Source organism: Microcaecilia unicolor, chromosome 10, assembly GCF_901765095.1.
Source record: "Microcaecilia unicolor chromosome 10, aMicUni1.1, whole genome shotgun sequence".
Lineage (NCBI taxonomy): Eukaryota > Metazoa > Chordata > Amphibia > Gymnophiona > Siphonopidae > Microcaecilia > Microcaecilia unicolor.
Genome location: NC_044040.1, coordinates 121,346,902 through 121,369,962, shown reverse-complemented (window position 1 = coordinate 121,369,962; position 23,061 = coordinate 121,346,902). Strand labels below are relative to the sequence as shown.

General features: G+C 46.6%; 1 protein-coding gene across 6 annotated transcripts in view; it reads right to left on the bottom strand.

Annotated features, from left to right (window-relative positions):
• The window catches only part of CEP63 (centrosomal protein 63), an 802,181-nt gene that overhangs the window by 754,453 nt on the left and 24,667 nt on the right, over nucleotides 1–23,061 (bottom strand). For 2 of the 6 annotated variants that reach the window (XM_030217144.1, XM_030217145.1), the window contains one exon: nucleotides 11,293–11,342. The exons of 2 other annotated variants lie outside the window; for them this stretch is intronic. In XM_030217144.1, the coding sequence (XP_030073004.1) occupies nucleotides 11,293–11,342 (50 nt within the window). Of the gene's footprint in view, nucleotides 1–11,288; nucleotides 11,344–23,061 lie in introns of those variants that run through there. 2 more of the 6 variants (XM_030217146.1, XM_030217148.1) reach the window with 1 other exon arrangement.

The following is a 23,061-nucleotide window of genomic DNA, read 5'->3' as shown; positions in this document are numbered from 1 at the left end:
CACAATCATAGAACCTGCATCCATCAGTTACATATGAATGCAGATAAAACATATAATATGTATCTGACATAAGGTAAAATTGTGTATCACACCTGATAATTTTCTTTCCCTTAATCATAGCCAATCAATCCATAGACTGGTGGGTTGTGTCCATCTACCAACAGGTGGAGATAGAGAGCAATCTTTTGCCTCCCTATATGTGGTCATGTGCTGCCGGAAATTCCCCAGTATGTCAATATCAAAGCTCCATCCGCAGGACTCAGCACTTAGAGAATTACACCCACAAAGGGACACTCTGCCCAGCTCACCACTGCCGAAGCGGGGGAGGGGAAATATTCCACCGCACCACCGCCGGGGCGGTGGGCGGGAAACCACACCCGCCAATGCGGGGGGAACTGGCTTATCCTGCTACCGCAACCGCGGGAGGAGCTGGCTTACCCTAACACCGCCGAAGCGGGCGGGATACAAAGCTACCCTACAGCCGCACGAAGCGGAAGGGAGCGCCGGCATAATTTAGATATCAATTCAGCCACCGCCAAAACGGGGGGAGAGGAAGCAGCAGCTCACTGTAACACAAAATCGTCTCAACTCGAAGAGACTTCAATTGGAAGAACTTGAACACGAAGTCCTCGTGAACAGGAAATGAAGACTGAACTTGAACCTGAAATATAACCAGAACACAAACAATACAGATATCTGGGAGGGGCTATGGATTGATCGGCTATGATTAAGGGAAAGAAAATTATCAGGTATGATACATAATTTTACCTTCCCTATCATCAAGCCGATCAATCCATAGACTGGTGGGATGTACCGAAGCAGTACTCACCCAGGGCGGGACATGGAAATCCCTGAACGCAACACTGAAGCCCCAAACTGGGCCTCGGCCCGAGCAGCCACATCCAAGCGGTAATGTCGTGAGAAGGTATGAGCCGACGACCAAGTAGCTGCTCTGCAAATCTCTTCCAAGGAGACAGATCTGGACTCCGCCATCGAGGCTGCTTGTGCTCTAGTAGAGTGTGCCTTCAGCTGAATAGGCGGAATCTTCCCTGCCGCCACGTAAGCTGCCGTGATCGTCTCCTTGACCCAACGTGCCACTGTAGGCTTAGATGCCTGCAGAACCTTACGAGGGCCTGCGAACAGCATGAACAGGTGATCCGACTTCCGGAAATCATAGGTCACATCCAAGTATCTGATGATGACCCGTCTAACATCCAGGTATTTGAGCGCAGGGTACTCCTCTGGGTAATCCTCAATATGAAAGGAGGGTAGGTAAAGCTGCTGATTCACATTGAAATCGAGAAACAATCTTGGGCAGGAAGGAGGGCACTGGGCGAATCGATACTCCTGCCTCAGTGAATCGCAGGAACGGCTCTCTACACGAGAGAGACTGGAGCTCGGAAACTCTTCTGGCTGATGTGATAGCCACCAGGAAGACCACTTTCAGCGTCAGGTCCTTCAGCGATGCCCTTGGCAAGGGCGGCTTCAGCAAGGTCCGTAGTACCAGATTGAGATTCCACGTAGGCACTATCGAGTGCAGAGGGGGGCGCAGGTGGTTAACTCCTTTGAGAAAGCTTACCACATCTGGCTGTGAAGCCAGGGAAGCCCCCTTCAGGCAACTCCTGAAGCAAGCTAGAGCCGCCACCTGGACTTTCAGTGAACTGAGCGACAGGCCTTTCTCCAGTCCCTCTTGCAGGAACGCCAACACTGAAGAAAATGGAGCAGTGAAGGGCGATACAGAGCCTGCCTTGCACCACGATGCAAAGGTACGCCAAACCCTGGCGTAAGCGGTAGAAGTAGAGCGCTTCCTCGCTCTCAGCATAGTGGCAATGACCTTGTCTGAGAAGCTCTTCTTCCTCAGCCGCTTCCGCTCAAGAGCCAGGCCGTAAGACCAAAGGGGGAGGGATCCTCCATCACCACGGGACCCTGATGTAAGAGGCCCTGCTCCGCTGGGAGCCGCAGAGGGCCGCCCACCAAGAGTCTGACTAAGTCCGCATACCAGGGACGTCTGGGCCAATCCGGACCCACCAAGATCACCCGGCTCGGATGCTTTGCCACCTGGCCTAGCACCCTGCCCATCATGGGCCAGGGCGGGAAAACGTGGAGAAGCTCCTGTGCCGGCCACTGCTGGAGAAGAGCATCGACTCCCAGAGATCGAGGGTCCCGTCCTCTGCTGAAAAAAACACGGCACTTGGCAATTGGCCGGCTGGCCCCAGCGTTTCGTGATATCCAAGAACGCCCGAGCAGACAGTTGCCACTCTCCGGGATCCAAGGTATGGCGACTGAGAAAGTCCGTCTTGACATTCATGACTCCCACAATGTGGGCCGCCGACAGCTGTTCCAGATTCGCTTCCGCCCACAGGCATAGCTTCATGGCCTCCTTGGCTAGAGGGGCGCTCCTGGTAGCTCCCTGGCGATTGACATAGGCCACAGCCGTGGCATTGTCCAACAGGACCCGTACAGGCCTCAGCACCAGTGCTGGGAGAAACTCTAGAAGCGCCAATCGAATGGCTCGGAGTTCCAGGAGGTTGATGGACCATTTCGTCTCTGCAGGAGACCAGAGCCCCTGCGCTGTCCGTCCCAGGCAGTGGGCTCCCCAGCCCGTCAAGCAGGCGTCCGTCGTGACGACAACCCACTCCGGGGTCGTAAGAGGCATTCCTGCGGACAGCTTGCCTGGCCTCAGCCACCAGCTCAGCGCCTTTCACACCGCTGGATCCAAAGGAAGGCGTACGGTGTAGTCCTCCGAGACTGGGGTCCACCGCCGCAGAAGAGAGTGCTGTAGTGGTCTCATATGAGCCCTGGCCCAGGGTACTACCTCCATCGTGGCCGTCATGGAGCCCAACAGCTGCACATAGTCCCAAGCCCGAAGAGTAGAGGAGGCTAGGAACTGGTCCACCTGGGTCCGAAGCTTGACGCTCCAGTTGTCCGGCAGGAACACTCTGCCCACTTGGGTGTCGAATCGAACTCCCAGATACTCCAGGGACTGAGTCGGGCGCAGCTGGCTTTTCTCCCAGTTGATGACCCATCCCAGGGAGCTCAGAAGAGCAATGACCCTGTCTGTAGCTCTCCCGCACTCCGCAAAGGAAGGGGCTCGGATCAGCCAGTCGTCCAGATAGGGATGGACTTGCACTCCCTCCTTGCGGAGGTAGGCCGCGATGACCACCATTATTTTGGAGAAGGTCCGCGGAGCCGTAGCCAACCCAAACGGGAGGGCTCTGAACTGGAAGTGTCGGCCCAGCACTGCAAAGGGCAGAAAGCGCTGATGAGGCGGCCAGATGGGAATATGTAGGTAAGCTTCCTTGATGTCCAGGGAGGCCAGGAATTCTCCCTTTTTCACCGCAGCTATTATGGAGCTGAGGGTCTCCATCCGGAAGTGCCGATCTTTCAAGGCCCGATTGACTCCATTGAGAATAGGCTGAGCAGAGCCTTCTTTCTTTGGCACCACAAAGTAAATGGAGTAGCGCCCCTTGCCAAGCTGATCTACTGGCACTGGGACCACCGCGCCCAGGCGGATCAGGTTGTTCAAAGTCTGCTGCACGGCAGCTGCTTTGACCTGAGACTTGCAGGAAGAGTTTACAAACCCATCTCTTAGGGGTCGGCAGAACTTCATAGCTTGTAGCCATCTCTGATGACTTCCAGAACCCAAGCGTCTGAAGTTACCCTGGTCCACTCGCCCAGAAACGAGGACAACCTTCCTCCTATCTGCACTGGGCCATGGACCAGGTCCCCGTCATTGGGTACACGACCCTGGGGGCGGGCCGGAGGACGAACCTCCTGGACAGCGGTCCCTACGAAAGGAATGGTGCTTGGGGGAGAAGTTCCGTTTGAAGGAAGCGGAGGCAGAGGAGGCTGACTTGCCCGGGCGATACCGACGGGCTTCCTGGAATCGGCCCTTAGAGGAACCAGGACGGGCACTACCGGCCTGAGTTCTGACCTCCGGCAACCTCTTGCCCTTGGACGTGCCCAGCTCCGTCACGATCTTGTCCAGCTCATCCCCAAAGAGCAGCTTGCCTTTAGAAGGCAGCTTGGCTAGGCGAGATTTAGAGGCATGGTCAGCAGACCAGTGCTTAAGCCAGAGCCACCGCCGCGCAGAGACAGTCTGAGCCATACCCTTGGCCGAGGCTCTCAAAACATCATACAGCAAGTCTGCCAAGTAGGCCAAACCCGACTCCAGGGTCGGCCATTCCGCCCTCCAGGAAGGGTCCGAGGGGGAAGCCCGCTGCAAAACAGTCAGACACGCCCTAGCCACGTAGGAGCCGCAAACCGAGGCTTGCAAACTCAGAGCGGCCGCCTCAAAGGACGACTTTAAGGCCGCCTCCATTCTTCTGTCCTGGGTGTCCTTCAGGGCAGTGCCACCTTCCACCAGCAGCGCCGTTTTCTTAGTCACAGCAGTGATTAAGGAATCTACCGTGGGCCAGACAAAGGCTTCCCGTTCCCCCTCAGGTAAGGGGTACAGACGGGACATAGCCCTGGCTACTTTCAGGCTCGCCTCAGGGGCATCCCATTGCGCTGAAATTAAGGTCTGCATGGCTTCATGAACGTGGAAGGTTCTAGGCGGGCGCTTCGTTCCCAGTATAATGGCGGAACCAGTAGAGGCTGGGAGAGAGCCTTCCTCCGGAGAGGCAATCTTCAAAATGTTCATGGCCTGCACAAGCAGGTTGGGCAAATCCTCTGAGCGAAAAAGCCGCACTGCAGAGGGGTCGTCCGCTCCATCTGAGCGAGGATCAGTCTCTTCCATAGATTCCGCTAAGGATCTCTGGGAGAACTCAGACACGCTGCCGTCATCCACATCAGAGGAGACCGAGTCCCCCGAGGGTGGAAGATCCACCCGAGGGCGCTTAAGCATAGAGGCCTCATCACCCCGATCAGAGAAGTGAGCAGGGGCAGTGTTCTGCATAAGAAAGGCCTGATGCAGCAGCAAAATGAACTCAGGGGAGAAACCCCCCAGTCTGTGCATTTCTGCAGCCTGTGCTGCGGCCCTAGAGGCGCCCTCCATCTGCGCTCCCAGTAGCGGGGGAGAGGCGTGTTGCGTGTCCAAAATGGCATCCAGCGCGAAACTCTGAGAAGGAGCCACGCGGGAAGAAGGGCGTTTTAATTTCGCCGACTTCTTCCTGAAGGGCGACCAAGCTATTAACGTCTCCCATGTCGAGAGCGGCCCAAGAAGAAGCCGACCGAGCCGCGTGGCCGGTCACGACCGGGAGGGCGGCCAGCGGGGGATGGGCGCCTAAGGCTGGAAAGGCCGCCGCGCCGGAGGAAAAACCGGTGAACTCTCCCGGCTCCAAAAGGGCGACTCTACCTTTGAACCCCCAGCTTTCCAGCTAGGCGCGTGAACGCGTTCAGGGGAGCGTCTTTTCGCGCCCTTGCCATCCGAGGCCATAGCCACGTGAAGACCGTTCGGGGAACCCCCTGCCCGCTAGTAAAAGGTAAAAATTACCTGCTTCTTGCTCCGAGCAGCAACGACTTGTTCCAGTGAGCAGCTGCAAATGGACGTCCTTTTTGAACGTTTAAATTTTTTTTTTTTTTAACGGAGCCAGCGGGAGGGGGGAGAAAAGGAGGGACCTGGCACCACCAGGTTTGCACTTGCTCACGAAGAGCCCTCAACCCCAGGTACTCAACAAAACCTAAACAATTAGGCTTGGAGACCTAGCCAGAGCTGCTGCTGTGTGACCACACACCTGCTGAGATAGAGAACATACTGGGGAATTTCCGGCAGCACATGACCACAAATAGGGAGGCAAAAGATTGCTCTCTATCTCCACCTGCTGGTAGATGGATACAACCCACCAGTCTATGGATTGATCGGCTTGATGATAGGGAATATCAACTTTAGTAACAACATTAAGTGCCCTACTAGCTAAACTGAACCAACAGAAATACGTTAACACAACCAGGCCACCTGCTGCATGCAAGTTGTGGCATTTCCTCTTGTTATTCATTTTTTTAATATGTAAAATGACCCCCCCCCCTCCCTTATTCCCCCTCTCATTCACACTTGTTCAATGCGTAGTGCCCTGTGTACAGGATAGTTGCGTCAATCGCTCATAACTCCTTCGCCAAACTGTGCGGCTTGGTGGAGGGCGGTCCCATTCATATTCAAATTGTCCTCCCCCTTCCCAACCTGCCATTCATATTAGCATACCATTTAATAAGAGGAGGGGGGGACTTGTCCACCCAATGTTGTAAGGTGACATTTTTAGCCAGTACCAGAGCTAAGAGGATGAACCGACATTGGTAAATAGACAACCCCTGGAAGGCCAAATCTGAGTCTAAGCCCAGAAGTAATACCCTGTAATTCCATTCTAGAGACTGATCTACCACCTCTTCCAAATGAGCCAGTACCCATCTCCAAAAAGACTGCAGCATATGGCATTCCAGAAAGTGGAGTACTATGGTGCCCTTGTTATTCACACACTTATCACAATCCTCTGAGTCCCATAGGCCCATTGCTTTGCCCTTGCTTTGAGTAACATACATAGTAAGTGATGGCAGATTAAGACCTGTATGGTCCATCCAGTCTGCCCAACAAGATGAACTAATTTTACTTGATATGCAATACTTTATATGTATACCCAAGTTTGATTTGTCCTTGCCACTCTCAGGGCACAGACTGTATAAGTCTGCCCACCACTCTTCTTGTACTAAAAGTTCAGAAGCTAACATCGAAGCCCCTTAAAATTTACACTCAAGCCCATTCCTATCTATTCAGTCACGATCAGGGTGCAGACCGTAGAAGTCTGCCCAGCACCAGTTGATGTAAAATCTTAAGTTGAATTTCGTGGAGACCCACATTTGGAGTTATCTTGTAAGCCAATTCAAAGCACCGCGCGAGTTCTGGGACTGAAACCCCCGACCGACGCTCCACTTTTCTGCTAGATAGATGGGAAATTTAGCAGAACTCCACAGTTTACCCACATAATACCAACGCGAAAGCTTATTAAATTCCACAGGCATCTGTGTAAACACCACATCAAGTGTGGTAAATACAGGAAATCTTTTGTCCGCGTTCCGCAATGTCATAAGGTAATGTCGAAACTGTAAGTAGGAGAAGAAAAAGTTAGGAAGGATATTCCATCGTTCCTGGCACTCTGCAAAGGAGAGAAGCAGAAGTCCCCCCTCACCTGCCCCATGTATCTACAGCCCTTCTTTGTCCACTCCCTAAAACATGTTGCACCCCTCCTGGGTTGTTCTGAAACTCTAAGAACGGTGATGGGCCAGAAGCTCCCCCCAATCTACGACGCCACCAATCCCACGCTAGGCGAAGCAGTTTCAGAAGAGGTACATAAGTACATAAGTAATGCCATACTGGGAAAAGACCAAGGGTCCATCGAGCCAAGCATCTTGTCCACGACAGCGGCCAATCCAGGCCAAGGGCACCTGGCAAGCTTCCCAAATGTACAAACATTCTATACATGTTATTCCTGGGATTTTGGATTTTTCCAAGTCCGTAAGTTTAACCTTAGATCCCCTAGCATGCCGGGCACTAAAAACAGAAAAAGGGGAAGCAGAACTTTCCCAAACACCGGAGGGTGCAAATACATAACATCCCGTACGCAGCTCGTGTAGCCACCTGAGAAGCGCTGCAACATTGTAGAGCCTGAGGTCAGGTAGGTTGACTCCCCCTTCACTTTGCCCTCGGATGAGCTTGCTATATCCAATTCTGGCCCTACGGCCTCCTCAGATAAAGGACGATATCACTCCTCTATATAATCCCTCATCTCTACTATGAATCCACATTGGCATCATTTGAAGAGTGTAAAGGATCTTAGGGAACACCACCATTTTAACAAGCGCCACACGACCTAAGAACGAGAAAGGGGGAAGGCCGACAGTCGCTCAAAAGCGCATGGTTCGGAATAAGGTATCTTCCAAAGATATCACCAAAACAGGGAAGATAGGGTATCCTGATAGTGAGGTTGCAAAAGAGACCACAGTAGATCAGGTGTCCTTAAATAAAAATAAAAATCAGACAAAAGATTGCAAATTAATACTGTCAAGTACTAAGCATGTTGTAAATAGGAACAACAAACATAGTTTGAAATGTCTATATGCGAATGTCAGGAGCCTAAGAAATAAGATGGGAGAATATATTGCACTAAATGAAAAATTAGATATAATAGGCATCTCTGAGACCTGGTGGAAGGAGGATAACCAGTGGGACACTGTCATACTGAGGTACAAATTATATCGAAGTGATAGGGTGGATCGAATTGGTGGAGGGGTAGCATTGTATATTAACGAGAGCTTTGAATCAAATAGATTGAAAATTCTGCAGGAAACAAAACATTTCTTGGAATCACTGTGGATTGAAATTCCATGTATAAAGGGGAAAAGGATAGTGATAGGAGTGTACTACCATCCACCTGGCAAGGATGAACAGACGGATGCAGAAATGTTAAAGGAAATTAGGGACGCAAACAAACTGGGCAACACAATAATAATGGGTGATTTCAACTACCCCGATATTGACTGGGTAAATGTAACATCGGGGCTCGCTAGGGAGGTAAAATTCCTTGATGAAATCAAGGGCAGCTTTATGGAGCAGCTGGTACAGGAGCAGACGAGATAAGGAAAAATTCTAGACCTATTCCTTAGTGGAGCGCATGATCTGGTGCGGGAGGTAATGGTGCCGCTTGATAACAGTGATCATAATATGATCAGATTTGGTATTAGCTTTGAAGTATACATAGGAAATCAAATACGTTAGCGTTTAACTTTTAAAAAGGAGACTATGATAAAATGAGAAGAACAGTGAAAAATAAACTTAGAGGAGCGACTGCGAGGGTCAAAAATTTACATCAGACGTAGATGCTGTTCAAAAACACAATCCTGGAAGCCCAGGCCAAATATATTCTGCGTATTAGAAAAGGAGGACGGAAGACCAGACGACAGCCGGCGTGGTTAAAAAGTGAGGTGAAGGAAGCTATTAGAGCTAAAAGAAAATCCTTCTGAAAATGGAAGGAACCGACTGAAAATAATAAAAAACAGCATAAGGAATGTCAAGTCAAATGCAAAGCGCTGATAAGGAAGGCTAAGTGGGACATCAAAAAAAAGATTGCGTTGGAGACAAAAACACATAGTAAAAAACTTTTTAGGTATATTAAATGCAGGAAGCCGGCAAAAGAATCGGTTGGACCACTAGATGACCGAGGAGCAAAAGGGGCAATCAGAGAAGACAAAAACATAGCGGACAGATTAAATGAATTCTTTCCTTCGGTCTTCACCGAGTAAGATTTGGGTGGGATACCGGTGTCGGAAATGGTATTCGAAGCTGACGAGTCGGAGAAACTTAATGAATTCTCTGTAAACCTGGAGGATGTAATGGGGCAGTTCTACAAACTGAAGAGTAGCAACTCTCCTGGACCGGATGGTATTCATCCCAGAGGACTGATAGAACTGAAAAATGAGCTTGCGGAGCTATTGTTAGAAATATGTAATTTATCCTTAAAATCGGGCGTGGTACCGGAAGATTGGAGGATGGCCAATGTAACGCCGATTTTTAAAAAAGGTTCCAGAGGAGATCCGGGAAATTATAGACCGGTGAGTCTGACGTCAGTGCCGGGCAAAATGGTAGAGACTATTAAGAACAAAATTACAGAGCATATTCAAAAGCATGGATTAATGAGAAAGTCAACATGGATTTAGTGAAGGGAAATCTTGCCTCACCAATCTACTACATTTCTTTGAAGGGGTGAACAAACATGTGGATAAAGGTGACCCGGTTGATATTGTGTATCTGGATTTTTAGAAGGCGTTTGACAAAGTACCTCATGAAAGACTCCAGAGGAAATTGGAGAGTCATGGGATAGGAGGTAGTGTTCTATTGTGGATTAAAAACTGGTTAAAAGATAGAAAACAGAGAGTAGGGTTAAATGGTCAGTATTCTCAATAGAGAAGGGTAGTTAGTGGGGTTCCCCAGGGCTCTGTGCTGGGACCACTGCTTTTTAACATATTTATAAATGACCTACAGATAAGAGTAACTAGTGAGGTAATTAAATTTGCTGATGACACAAAGTTATTCAAAGTCGTTAAATCGCGGGAGGATTGTGAAAAATTACAAGAGGACCTTACGAGACTGGGCGTCTAAATGGAAGATGACGTTTAATGTAAGCAAGTGCAAAGTGATGCATGTGCGAAAGAGTAACCCGAATTATAGCTACGTCATGCAAGGTTCCACGTTAGGAGTCACGGACCAAGAAAGGGATCTAGGTGTCGTCGTTGATGATACGTTGAAACCTTCTGCTCAGTGTGCTGCTGTGGCTAAGAAAGCAAATAGAATGTTAGGTATTATTAGGAAAGGAATGGAAAACAAAAATTAGGATGTTATAATGCCTTTGTATCGCTCCATGGTGAGACCGCACCTTGAATATTGTGTTCAATTCTGGTCGCCGCATCTCAAAAAAGATATAGTGGAATTAGAAAAGGTGCAGAGAAGGGCGACGAAAATGATAAAGGGGATGGGACGACTTCCCTATGAGGAAAGGCTAAAGCGGCTAGGGCTCTTCAGCTTGGAGAAAAGGCGGCTGAGGGGAGATATGACAGAGGTCTATAAAATAATGAGTGGAGTGGAATGGGTAGATGTGAAGCATCTGTTTACGCTTTCCAAAAATACTAGTACTAGGGGGCAAGCGATGAAGCTACAATGTAGTAAATTTAAAACGAATCGGAGAAAGTTTTTCTTCACTCAACGTTTAATCAAACTCTGGAATTCGCTGCCATAGAATGTGGTAAAGGCGGTTAGCTTAGCGGAGTTTAAAGGACGGCTTCCTAAAGGAAAAGTCCATAGACCGTTATTAAATGGACTTGGGGAAAATCCACTATCTCTGGGAGAAGCACTATTTTTTGTACTTTTTGGGATCTTGCCAGGTATTTGTGACCTGGATTGGCAACTGTTGGAAACAGGATGCTGGGCTTGATGGACCTTTGGTCTTTCCCAGTATGGCAATACTTATGTACTTATGTAGATCCCTCCATTGGTGACATAAGAGTTTTAACTAACTCTAATTTGTCACTAACATTTTTCTTGTACATACAGTTAAAGTCTAAGTGCAGATAGACCCCTAAGTATTTCATACAGCCTGCTGTCCAGGACAAAGGGAAGTCAGGACAACTCTTACAAGCACAATTAGTGGACAACGCCATTGCCTCCGACTTATCAAAGTTAATTCTCAGTCACGAAAAAGACGCAAATTGCTGGATGAGATCTATCAAAATGGGTATCCCCTTTGATGCCTGTCCCAAGAAAATTAGCATGTCATCTGCAAAGAGTTTAATTTTATATTAACACTTACCTACCCTTACTCCCTGGACCACCACCGATTGCCGAATCTTACTCGCCAGGGGCTCTAAGGCAAGAACAAAGAGGATAGGTGAGAGCGGACACCACTGTCTCATACCCCTCTACAGTGCAAATGAAGGGGACAAAACATTATTTATCAAAATTTGTGTTGTAGGACTCCTGTATAAGGCCCGAATCCCATGCAAGAACTCTCCATAGATGCCAAACTGTGGTGAAACCAAAAAAAGATGGTCCCATAAGATTTTATCAAATGCTTTTTCCGTGTGTAGACTAACAATGATGTCATCTCCAGGCGCACCCCCCCCCCCCCCCCTTAGCTTGAATTGCACTCATAGCTCTTAGAATGTTTGTGGAGGCATACCTCCCTGGTACAAAGCCAGATTGATTCTCATGCACTAAAGCGGGAAGCACCTTTCCCAAGCGGGCGGCCATGATGCTAGCATTTTTATGTCCTGATTCAGTAAAGAAATAGGGCGATAAGAAGCCAATAGCTCCCTGTCGTGACCCAGTTTAGGTAAAACTATTATAGAAGCGTGTGTCATGGCACCTGTGGGCTGCCCCTCCGTGCAGAGTACCTCACATAATTCGCTAAATGGCCCTGCTATCTGACCTCCCAGAGTTTAGTAAAATTCAGGCCCCAGCCCATCAGGGCCCGGAGCTTTTGCTAACTTAAGTTTCTTTATAGCTGCTTGAATTTCAATTCCCTGAACAGGCTTGTTCAAGATGTCTCATTGTTCCTGTGTCAGAGAAGGGAGCTGAAGACCCTGAAAGAATGCTTCCCGCTTTTTCAAGTCACAATGTCCTGAGTCATATAGAGATTTATAGAAATCCACGAAAACCTTTTGAAACTCCTCTTCCCTGGTTAGCAACTGCCCTGTTGAGGATTTAAGGCGAGTTAGCAGTTGCTTTGCAGGTCTGTTACGAACCAGGGTGGCCAACAATCTGCCCGTCTTATTCCCCCCACCTGTGGAGTTGGTATTTGTATAATTGAATGTCCCTCATTGCCCGTTTATTCAAGTTGTCGTTGATCTTGTTTTTTAACTCTCTAAAGGTATTCCTAGCCGTTTCATCTCCCCGAGCTAATAGTGCCCTGGCATCCTGGAGTAGTCGAAACCAAGCAAGAAGTCCCCCCGTCTCTCTTCTTTCGTGTTCCAGCTGTGTATTCTATGATTTTCCCTCTCAACACTGCCTTCCCCGCTTCCCAGAAAGTGATCGGATCAGAAACAGTTGACCTGTTGTCTATGAGATAGTGCCCCCACTCCTTCTGGAGAAATTCCCTGAATTCTGGTTCTCAGTATAAGGTAGGGTTCATATGCCATCCTGTTCTATTCCTAGCCCTCGAGAGGCTCAAATCCACCCTTACCAGGCTATGGTCCGATACTACACCCGCCTCAATCTCTGCAGTGCAACTAACAGAGAAGAGAGCTGGCGGCAGCAGAATGTACTCTAATCTAGCCTGACATTTATGTACATGGGAGTAGAAAGTGTATTCTCTATCATCCGGATGGAGTACCCTCCAGATGTCCACTAACCCCAATTCTCTCTGGAGAAGTCCCTTGTCCTCCATCCCCTTAGGCCGTGCTTCGGTGGCTTACAATCAACTAGTGGGTCTGCCATTAAATTAAAATCCCCTCCCACAATCACTTGATACTCTTGTAGCGGAGCTAAAGCAGCCAACAGCTGGGAGTAAAATTTCTGGGAATAGACATTCGGAACATTAACAGAGCACAGGGCTACCCTCAGCCCCTGTAAGATGCCCGCCCAAATCACAAATCATCCCTCAGGATCCTGAACAATTTTGTGGCAGGTGCTATCTAATGCTTTACTCAAGAGGATAGCTACTCCTCTTTGCCTGTTCTTATACGAAGCAAAGACAATCTCACCCACCCAGCCTTGTTTCAATTTAAGATGTTCTGGAGAGGACAAATGGGTTTCCTGGACCATGAGAACATCCACTTTCAATTGTTTACTATAATTTAGATTTTCTTGCGTTTAATTGGAGCGTGAATGCCATCTACATTAAGGGAAGCTAGCCTTAAACTACCCATTCCCCCACACCAGGGTTGTACTAATGTAAAACCGTATGGACAAAAAAAACTCTCCAGGGCGACATCCCAGCAGTGCCACTCCACAGAGAAAGTCGTTCATTCTTCCTTTGTACACATGGCAACATTGTTACAGTGGTAATCTCAGGTCTCCTCAGCCTCGTCCCCTTAGTCCTCCGATTAAACCCCAACTCCGACCTTCCTCCCCCCCAACCACCTCCCAGCCCTTCCACCCTCTGCATATCTCCCCCTCTCATCCGCTCTCAATACTTCCTCTACAGACCAGTCAATCTTGCCCAACAACCCCACATAAAGACCCGCAGCCATTCCCACACCCAGCCCGACATATAGTCCTGCATAACGGAACAAAATCCACATACCCAGATTCAGATACCCCCGTTGTCCTGTTCCATCCTCCGTCCTATTGGGAAGTCGTTTCCCCCCAATCATCCTCAAAATCAGAAAGCACCATCCTCCCAACTACCCCACTTAGTGACCAAACCAACCAAACAGCACAAATTAGCAAACAAGCCCCCCCCCCCCCCCCCCCCACCGAGAAGGGAGCCAAACACTATACCAAACATGAAATGAAATAACTTTAAATATTGACAGTGCATACTGTGTCCAAAGCAGACCGGCACATCTTATATAAGAATCTTCCACCTCGCTCTCGCTCAAGTTGGATTCATTCATATTGAGTCGAATTGTTGATGCAATACGCTCATATCACGCATCTCGGGTCAAGGGCGCACTCCATACTGCAGGGGAGGCACGCATGGAGTGATACAAAGGCATAGTAAGATTCTCAGTTTTCTATTGCTTTCCTAATGATTCCTAACATTCTATTTGCTTTCTTAGCTGCTACACATTGAGCAGAGGGTTTCAACGAAATCAACAACAATTACACCTTGATTAGAGACCTGCACAGGAACGGAGTTTGCAGGATTCCCACGGGGCACGAAAACAGTTCCTGCGGGGTTCTCGTGGGAACGGAAGCAGTTCCTGCGGGGTTCCCATGGGAATGGAAGCAGTCCCTGCGGGGTTCCCGTGGGAACCCATCTTGACTTTGCAGTTCCCCAGTACTGCTCCACTCTCATCTCTCCCTACATTCTTCCCCGGGAACTCCGTTCACTGGGTAAATCTCTCTTATCTGCACCCTTCTCCTCCACCGCTAACTCCAGACTCTGTTCCTTTTATCTTGCTGCACCATATGCCTGGAATAGACTTCCTGAGCCGGTACGTCACGCTCCATCGCTGGCCGCCTTCAAATCTAAGCTAAAAGCTCACCTTTTTGATGCTGCTTTTAACTCCTAACCCTTATTCACTTGTTCAGAACCCTTATCACCCTCACTTTAATATTCCCTTATCTCTTGTTTGTCTGTCCTAATTAGATTGTAAGCTCTGTCGAGCAGGGACTGTCTCTTCATGTTCAGGAGTACAGCACTGCATACGTCTAGTAGCGCTATAGAAATGATGAGTAGTAGTAGTATTCCTGCAGGGTTCTTGTGGGAACGGAAACAGTTCCTGCAGGGCTCCCGTGGGGGTGGAAGCAGCTCCTGTGGAAGTGTAAGCTGAACTTGCATCAGCCTCTCATCTACCAAGTACCAAGTTATTTGAGTGCTGTCTCCTCCTCCTTGCTTTAACAGCACAGATGCAGAAAATCTTCCATTAAGGAGGTGGTAGAGACACAAATGCTGGCGGAATTCAAAAAAGGCGTGGGATGAACCCAGAGGATCTCTAATTAAAAAATGGAAGTTATAAAAAACCTGAACTTAAATAGCTGCATGTGTGTGAATATGTCGAATGACGCTTAGATGATGCTCCGGCTGTAATGAATTAGGGCCGATACCGGGCAGACTCGTATGGTCTATGTCTTGTATATGGCAATCTGGTCTAGGATGGGCTGGCAAGGTGTTAGGTTTTCAAGGCAGAAACTAGGTTCGTGAGCCCTTGGGCCACTGCCGTGGAGCACCAGTGGCAGGCAAAACCACCCCACACCAGAGACAAGGCAGAATTCTGACAGGGACAGCTAGACTTCACCTGCACTTGACCGCCATTCCTCAGGAGTTGAGCCCCTGGGTGCAGGCGGCCAGCAGGACTTACCGGACAGGGCAGGAACTGGATACCCACTAGGCTGAACAGGGACTGAGGGTCAGAGGGAAAAGGAATAAATATGGGCAGCAAAGCAGGAAACTGGGCTAGGATTCACAAACAGACAATACTACACTAGGCAGGAGATGGACAGGTTTAAGGGTCAGGATTGAAAGCTGCAAGCAGCCACTAAGAAAGGAAACACAAACAGATAAGAGACAGAACTGAAAGCTGCCAGGCAGCCACTAAACAAGAAACACAGACAACCAAGAACTAGACAGAGAAATACAAACAAGAAGCAAGACTGGGAAACAAGCAATACAGTACAAGATAAACTACACAAAGACTAGACTAGAATCAGGCAAGAATCTCAGACAATAAACTGGACTAGGCAGAAGTGCACAGCGCACACCAGCATACCAGGGACCTTAGGCGATGCAAAGGCAAACACAGAAGCTACCAGGTGGCTAATAAAGGCCACATACAAGGGAGTTCACCAGGTAAGGGTGCTGCTAAGTTCCAAAAATCCCAAGACAGTCTGGGAGGCTGGAAGATCCGGACCGGCATGATTTCTGGAACATGGGAAACAGCACACAGACAGTCCAATGCAGCCACCAGGTCTGGCCACCAGATGGCGAGATGACAGAGCCTGAAACATGGGCACAATTGTGACACAAGGGCTTACACAGCAACGTTAGTGACTGGAACATGAGAACAGTGCTGCACAGACTTTTACGGTGTGTGTCCCGTAAATGAGAACACGAATAGGCTGGAATGGGCTCAACGGCAACTCCAGCAGCTGGAACAAAAGGATAGGACCAAGCGGACATCTATGGTCTATGTCCCAGAAATGTCAAAGAAAGACCATAATCAAGTACATAATATCAAGATCATTGTTGATTTAATCATGAATTTGATAATGAGTGTGACTATTGGGCAGACTGGATGGACCGTTCAGGTCTTTATCTGCCGTCACTTACTATGTTACTATTAATCCTCTCTGCTCCCGGGCTGATGCACAGACTTCAACTCTAACACAGGCACGAGCATCAGATGTCACCTCTCCTACTGGCACATGCATATGGCGACATCTCAGCACACAGTACCAGTTAATCAGAGACAAGTCTTACATGTGTGAACCACAGTGTTCTAAGTTCCAACTTCAGTTCCTTCCTTGCCTGCAGTGCTACGGCTCAAGCCCAGAGAGAGATCAAGAGAGCAGACCAGAGTTTTTTTTAATGTACCATTAAATTCTTGCAGAAACGGGTGGGGACAGGTGGCGACGGGTAAGATTCCAGCAGAGACAGATGGGGACAGGTTAGATTTCTGTCCCTGTGCAACTTTCTAACCTAGATCCTTTTCCTGGGCAGTAACTCCTAATATTGAACCTTGCATCTTATAACTATGGTTTGGGTTCCTCTTTCCCACATACACCACTTTGCACTTGCTCACAATAAAAGTCATCTGCCATTTGGATGCCCAGTCTCCCAATCTCATAAGGTCCTCTTGCAATTTTTCACAATTCTCTTGCAATTTAACAACTTTGAATAACTGTGTCATCAGCAAATTTAATTACTTCACTAGTTATTCCCATATCTAGATCATTTATAAATATATTAAAAAGCGGCGGTCCTAGTACAGATCCCTGGGGAACCCCACTGCCTACCTTTCTCCATTTAGAATACTGACCATTTAACCCTACTCTCTGTTTTCTCTCTTTTAACCAGTTTTTAATCTACAGTAGAACACTACCTCCTAAATCCTATTGCATTCCAATTTTCTCTGGAGTCTTCATGAGGTACTTTGTCAAAATGCCTTTTGAAAATCCAGACACACAATATTGACCGGCTCACCTTTATCCACATGATTATTCACACCTTCAAAGAAATGTAGTAGATTGGTGAAGCAAAATTTCCCTTGACTAAATACAACAACGACCTAGACCACATCTCCTGCCTCATTCTCCCCTGCTTATCCCGTTCTATTCCCTTTCGCTTCATCGACCCCTCCCCCAATGTTCACCTACCCTTACTCGCACCTCTCCTATTCCCTTCACTCTTGCCCATTCCCCTCCGCCTCATCTACCCTCCAATTACTCACTTACCCTTGCTCATACTTCTCCTACTCCCCTTATCCCTGCATTTCTACATTTTTCTTTTATTACTCCAATAATACTCAACTTATTTCTCTCCACCAATACTTTAGAAATCAAACAAAATAAAACATGGAAAAGAAAATAAGATGATACCTTTTTTATTGGACATAACTTAATACATTTCTTGATTAGCTTTCGAAGGTTGCCCTTCTTCGTCAGATCGGAAATAAGCAAATGTGCTAGCTGACAGTGTATATAAGTGATAACATTCAAGCATTACTATGACAGTCTGACAGGGTGGGAGGATGGGGGTGGGTAGGAAGTATGCATGGGGACATCAAAGCATATCATTGATATTCTAACAGGGTGGGTGTGGATAGGTGAGGGGAGGGTGATCAACAGAGACATACAGCTTTATGGTTTATAATGGGCTAGGAACCCCAGATCCTTGTTAAGTCCTTTCTGTTGGGTGTTAAAATATTCAATCATTCTGACTTCAAAGGTCTTACGTTCTTGTATGGTTTTAAAGTTACCTTTCAGGATTCTCACTGTGAAGTCACTGGTGCAGTGTCCTGGTCCTGTAAAATGTTGCCCAACAGGCGTGGGAACCCTGCTGGCACCAGTATTGTTTATATGATGTCTATGTAAATTGAATCTTGTCTTAAGCATCTGGCCTGTTTCTCCAATATAGCATCCTTCATTACATTTTTTACACTGAATGATATATACCACATTGGAAGATGAGCAAGTGAAAGATCCCTTTATGTTGAATATCTTTCCTTTGTGGATGACTTTGGGGTCCTGTGAAATATTTTGGCATAGTTTGCAACTGGATAAATTACAGGGAAGTGTGCCCTTCTGTTCCTTTTCAGTCTGTGAAGGAAGTTTACTTCTGATTAGCTTGTGTTTTAAATTGGGTGGCTGTCGGAAGGCCAGTACTGGTGGGGATGGGAATATCTCTTTCAGTAATTCATCCTCCTGGAGTATAGGTTGTAGATCTCTTATGATTTTCCTCAGTTTTTCCAGCTCTGGATTGTATGTCACTACAAGCGGGATTCTGTCTGTGGATTTTTTCTTTTTGTACTGTAGCAGATTCTCCCTGGGTGTTTTGAGGGAGGAGGCAATATTCTTGGAGATTATTTTGGGGTTGTAGCCCTTCTGTTTGAAGGATTCAGTCAGGGTTTTAAGGTGTCTGTCTCTGTCCCCTGGGTCAGAGCAGATAAGGTGGTATCTTGTGGCTTGGCTGTAAATGATGGATCTTTTTGTATGTGAAGGATGGAAGCTGGAGTTGTGGAGATAGCTACATCTGTCTGTGGGTTTCTTGTATACAGATGTTTGTATACAGCCATCACTGATTGAGACCGTGGTGTCCAAAAAATTGACTTTTTCTGGGGAGTAGTCAATTTTGAATCTGATTGTAGGATGGTATGTATTGAATGCAGAATAAAATTTGGAGACACTTGGATACACATCTGAGGCATGTGAAAATCAGAGCCCAAACAAACCAGGGAATACTGATCACACCTTTACAGATGCAAACCAAATGGGGATAATAAACCTCTCGAACCATCAAATATCACAACATGAGATCTCTGTGCTTTCCAAAGGGCTCTCATTCTGCCCATCGAATAACCTAGATGAAATCCAGCTATATTCAGACCTAGAAGAATTCTTCAGAAAAATGCGTCTTAAAGCACATTTCCACAATAGAGAGACATCAAATGATCCGAAATACAGTCTTAAACAGAAGAACACTTATTTCACCCCACAGGAGGGACAAAACTACAAACTGGATAACTACATACAGAGTTTCAGACATAGGGTTAAATCACAACTCTCCAACAAACAAAAAAGAATTCTGTACAATCTTACCCCACCAGAAAGAGCGGCCATAAGAACCCTACAAACTAACGAACGCATTATCATCAAACCCGCAGACAAAGGAGGCGCAGTGGTAATTATGGACATACAAAAATACATTGAAGAGGGGCACAGACAGCTCTCAGACAATAAATACTACAGGAAACTAACTGAGGACCCCACACAGGATTACACAAAACAGCTGAAAGACCTTATCAAAACATTTCCTACACAAGCGCAACCTCACCTGAAGAAACTCATACCAAATCAACCTTCCGTGGGCACATTTTACATGCTACCCAAGATCCACAAACTGGGAAACCCTGGCAGACCAATCATATCAGGTATTGGCACACTCACGGAAGAAATATCTGGATTCATAGAGGGAATTCTGAAACCTCTCGTACACAAAACTAACAGCTTCATACAAGACACCACAGACTTTCTGAATAAATTGAAAAATATCAAGCAACTACCACCTAACACCCTTCTGGTCACGATGGATGTAGAATCACTATACAGCAACATTCCACATGCGGATGGCATAGCTGCATGTGGAAGACTCCTAAAAAAATCCACACTGGACCATCAATACTCACCAGAAACTATTACAAAATTAATCAAATTCATCTTAACTTACTTCCACTTTAACAATGATATCTATCTGCAAATAATGGGCACTGCGATGGGCACCAGGACAGCACCCCAATATGCCAACCTTTTTATGGCTGAGCTGGAAGAGATTTCTGAATACACACCAGACCAAACCTCTAAAATACTACCGGTACATCGATGACATTTTATGATTTGGACGGAGGGTGAAGAAACTCTGAAACAATTTTATTCTGCATTCAATACATACCATCCTACAATCAGATTCAAAATTGACTACTCCCCAGAAAAAGTCAATTTTTTGGACACCACGGTCTCAATCAGTGATGGCTGTATACAAACATCTATATACAAGAAACCCACAGACAGTTGTAGCTATCTCCACAACTCCAGCTTCCATCCTTCACATACAAAAAGATCCATCATTTACAGCCAAGCCACAAGATACCACCGTATCTGCTCTGACCCAGGGGACAGAGACAGACACCTTAAGACCCTGACTGAATCCTTCAAACAGAAGGGCTACAACCCCAAAATAATCTCCAAGAATATTGCCTCCTCCCTCAAAACACCCAGGGAGAATCTGCTACAGTACAAAAAGAAAAAATCCACAGACAGAATCCCGCTTGTAGTGACATACAATCCAGAGCTGGAAAAACTGAGGAAAATCATAAGAGATCTACAACCTATACTCCAGGAGGATGAATTACTGAAAGAGATATTCCCATCCCCACCAGTACTGGCCTTCCGACAGCCACCCAATTTAAAACACAAGCTAATCAGAAGTAAACTTCCTTCACAGACTGAAAAGGAACAGAAGGGCACACTTCCCTGTAATTTATCCAGTTGCAAACTATGCCAAAATATTTCACAGGACCCCAAAGTCATCCACAAAGGAAAGCTATTCAACATAAAGGGATCTTTCACTTGCTCATCTTCCAATGTGGTATATATCATTCAGTGTAAAAAATGTAATGAAGGATGCTATATTGGAGAAACAGGCCAGATGCTTAAGACAAGATTCAATTAACATAGACATCATATAAACAATACTGGTGCCAGCAGGGTTCCCACGCCTGTTGGGCAACATTTTACAGGACCAGGACACTGCACCAGTGACTTCACAGTGAGAATCCTGAAAGGTAACTTTAAAACCATACAAGAACGTAAGACCTTTGAAGTCAGAATGATTGAATATTTTAACACCCAACAGAAAGGACTTAACAAGGATCTGGGGTTCCTAGCCCATTATAAACCATAAAGCTGTATGTCTCTGTTGATCACCCTCCCCTCACCTATCCACACCCACCCTGTTAGAATATCAATGATATGCTTTGATGTCCCCATGCATACTTCCTACCCACCCCCATCCTCCCACCCTGTCAGACTGTCATAGTAATGCTTGAATGTTATCACTTATATACACGGTCAGCTAGCACATTTGCTTATTTCCGATCTGACGAAGAAGGGCAACCTTCGAAAGCTAATCAAGAAATGTATTAAGTTATGTCCAATAAAAAAGGTATCATCTTATTTTCTTTTCCACGTTTTATTTTGTTTGATTTCTATTGATAACCTTAAGAGTGGACTAACACGGCTACCACACTCCTCCACCAATACTTTGTAATCCCAATTACTGTGCAAGCCGCATTGAACCTACTTTGAGTGGGAAAGTGCGGGGTACAAAAGTAATAAATAATAATAATAATAATAAATAATAATAATAAAAGTGAGCCGGTCACAGGACATTTCTCCTGAAAAGCTGGATTTATCGAACTTTTTAGAGCGGTCTGTCGACAATACAGAGACTAGAGCAACTCTAATTATATCATTTGTCTTTTTGCAAGATAAAGAATCTTTATTGAGACTTTATTTTAAAAAGATCCATCCTGATTTTAAAGGAGGCAAGGTCTCTATGTTCCCAGACATAGCTCGATGGACTCAACAAAGGCGGAAAAAGTTCCTGCTCATGAAACAAGAATCCTTAAATGCTGGGGCAGTTTTTCAGTTATGTTTTCCTTGTAAATGTTTTTTGATATTCAAGGATACAAAATATGTATTCTTTGATCCTGAACAATTGAGGTCATTCCTTGATAAGAGGAAGGAACAATGTTAATTCCATATTGGTTTTGGATTTTGTAATTTAGGAGTGCCACTGCTTGATATTCCTCTGTTTCTAATTAGTAATACCAGCTTCCGATGGTTTTGTTTAATCTTGAATCTCATTTTTGAGGACTGTTGTAACCAAATTAAGAGTATATTTGATTATTTACTATATCCCTAAGAGTGAATTGTTTGTATTTGGTGTATCTTTTCAAAGAAGTTTATTCTTTGTATAACTATTAAAATAATAAATAAAAATTAAAAAAAAAAAAAAAAAAAAAGAGAGCCGGTCAATATTGTGTACCTGTATTTTCAAAAGGCATTTGATAAAGTACCTCATGAAAGATTCCAAAGGAAATAGGAAAGTCATGGGATAGGAGGTAGTGTTCTACTATGCATTAAAAACTGGTTAAAAGATAGAAAACAAAAGGTAGGGTTAAATGGTCAGTACTCTCAATGGAAAAGGGTTGATAGTGGGGTTCCTCAGGGGTCTGTGCTGGGACCACTGCTTTTCAACATATTTATAAACTAGTGAAAAAGGCCCGTTTCTGACAGAAATGAAACGGGCGCTAGCAAAGTTTTCCTTGGAGTGTGTATGTTTGAGAGAGTGTTTGTGAGATTGAGTGTGAGAGAGAGTGAATGTGCGAGTGTGTGTGAGAGAGAGAGAGTGAGACTGGGTGTGAGTGTGTCCGTGAGAGAGTGTGTGTATGTGTGTGAATCAGAGTGTGTGCCAGGGGCCCCTCCCTCCTCCCTCCCAGTTCCAGGGTCCCCCCTCCATCCCTCCCTCCGAATTCCAGGGTCATCCCCCTCCCTCCCTCCGAGTTCCAGGGTCATCCCCCCCCGCCTCCAAGTTCCAGGGTCCCTTCCAGTTTCAGGGTCAACCCCCCCCCCACCCTCAGTTCCCCTCCCAGGTCCAGGGTTCCCCTACCAGTTCAAGGGTCCCTCCCCCTCCCTCCCAG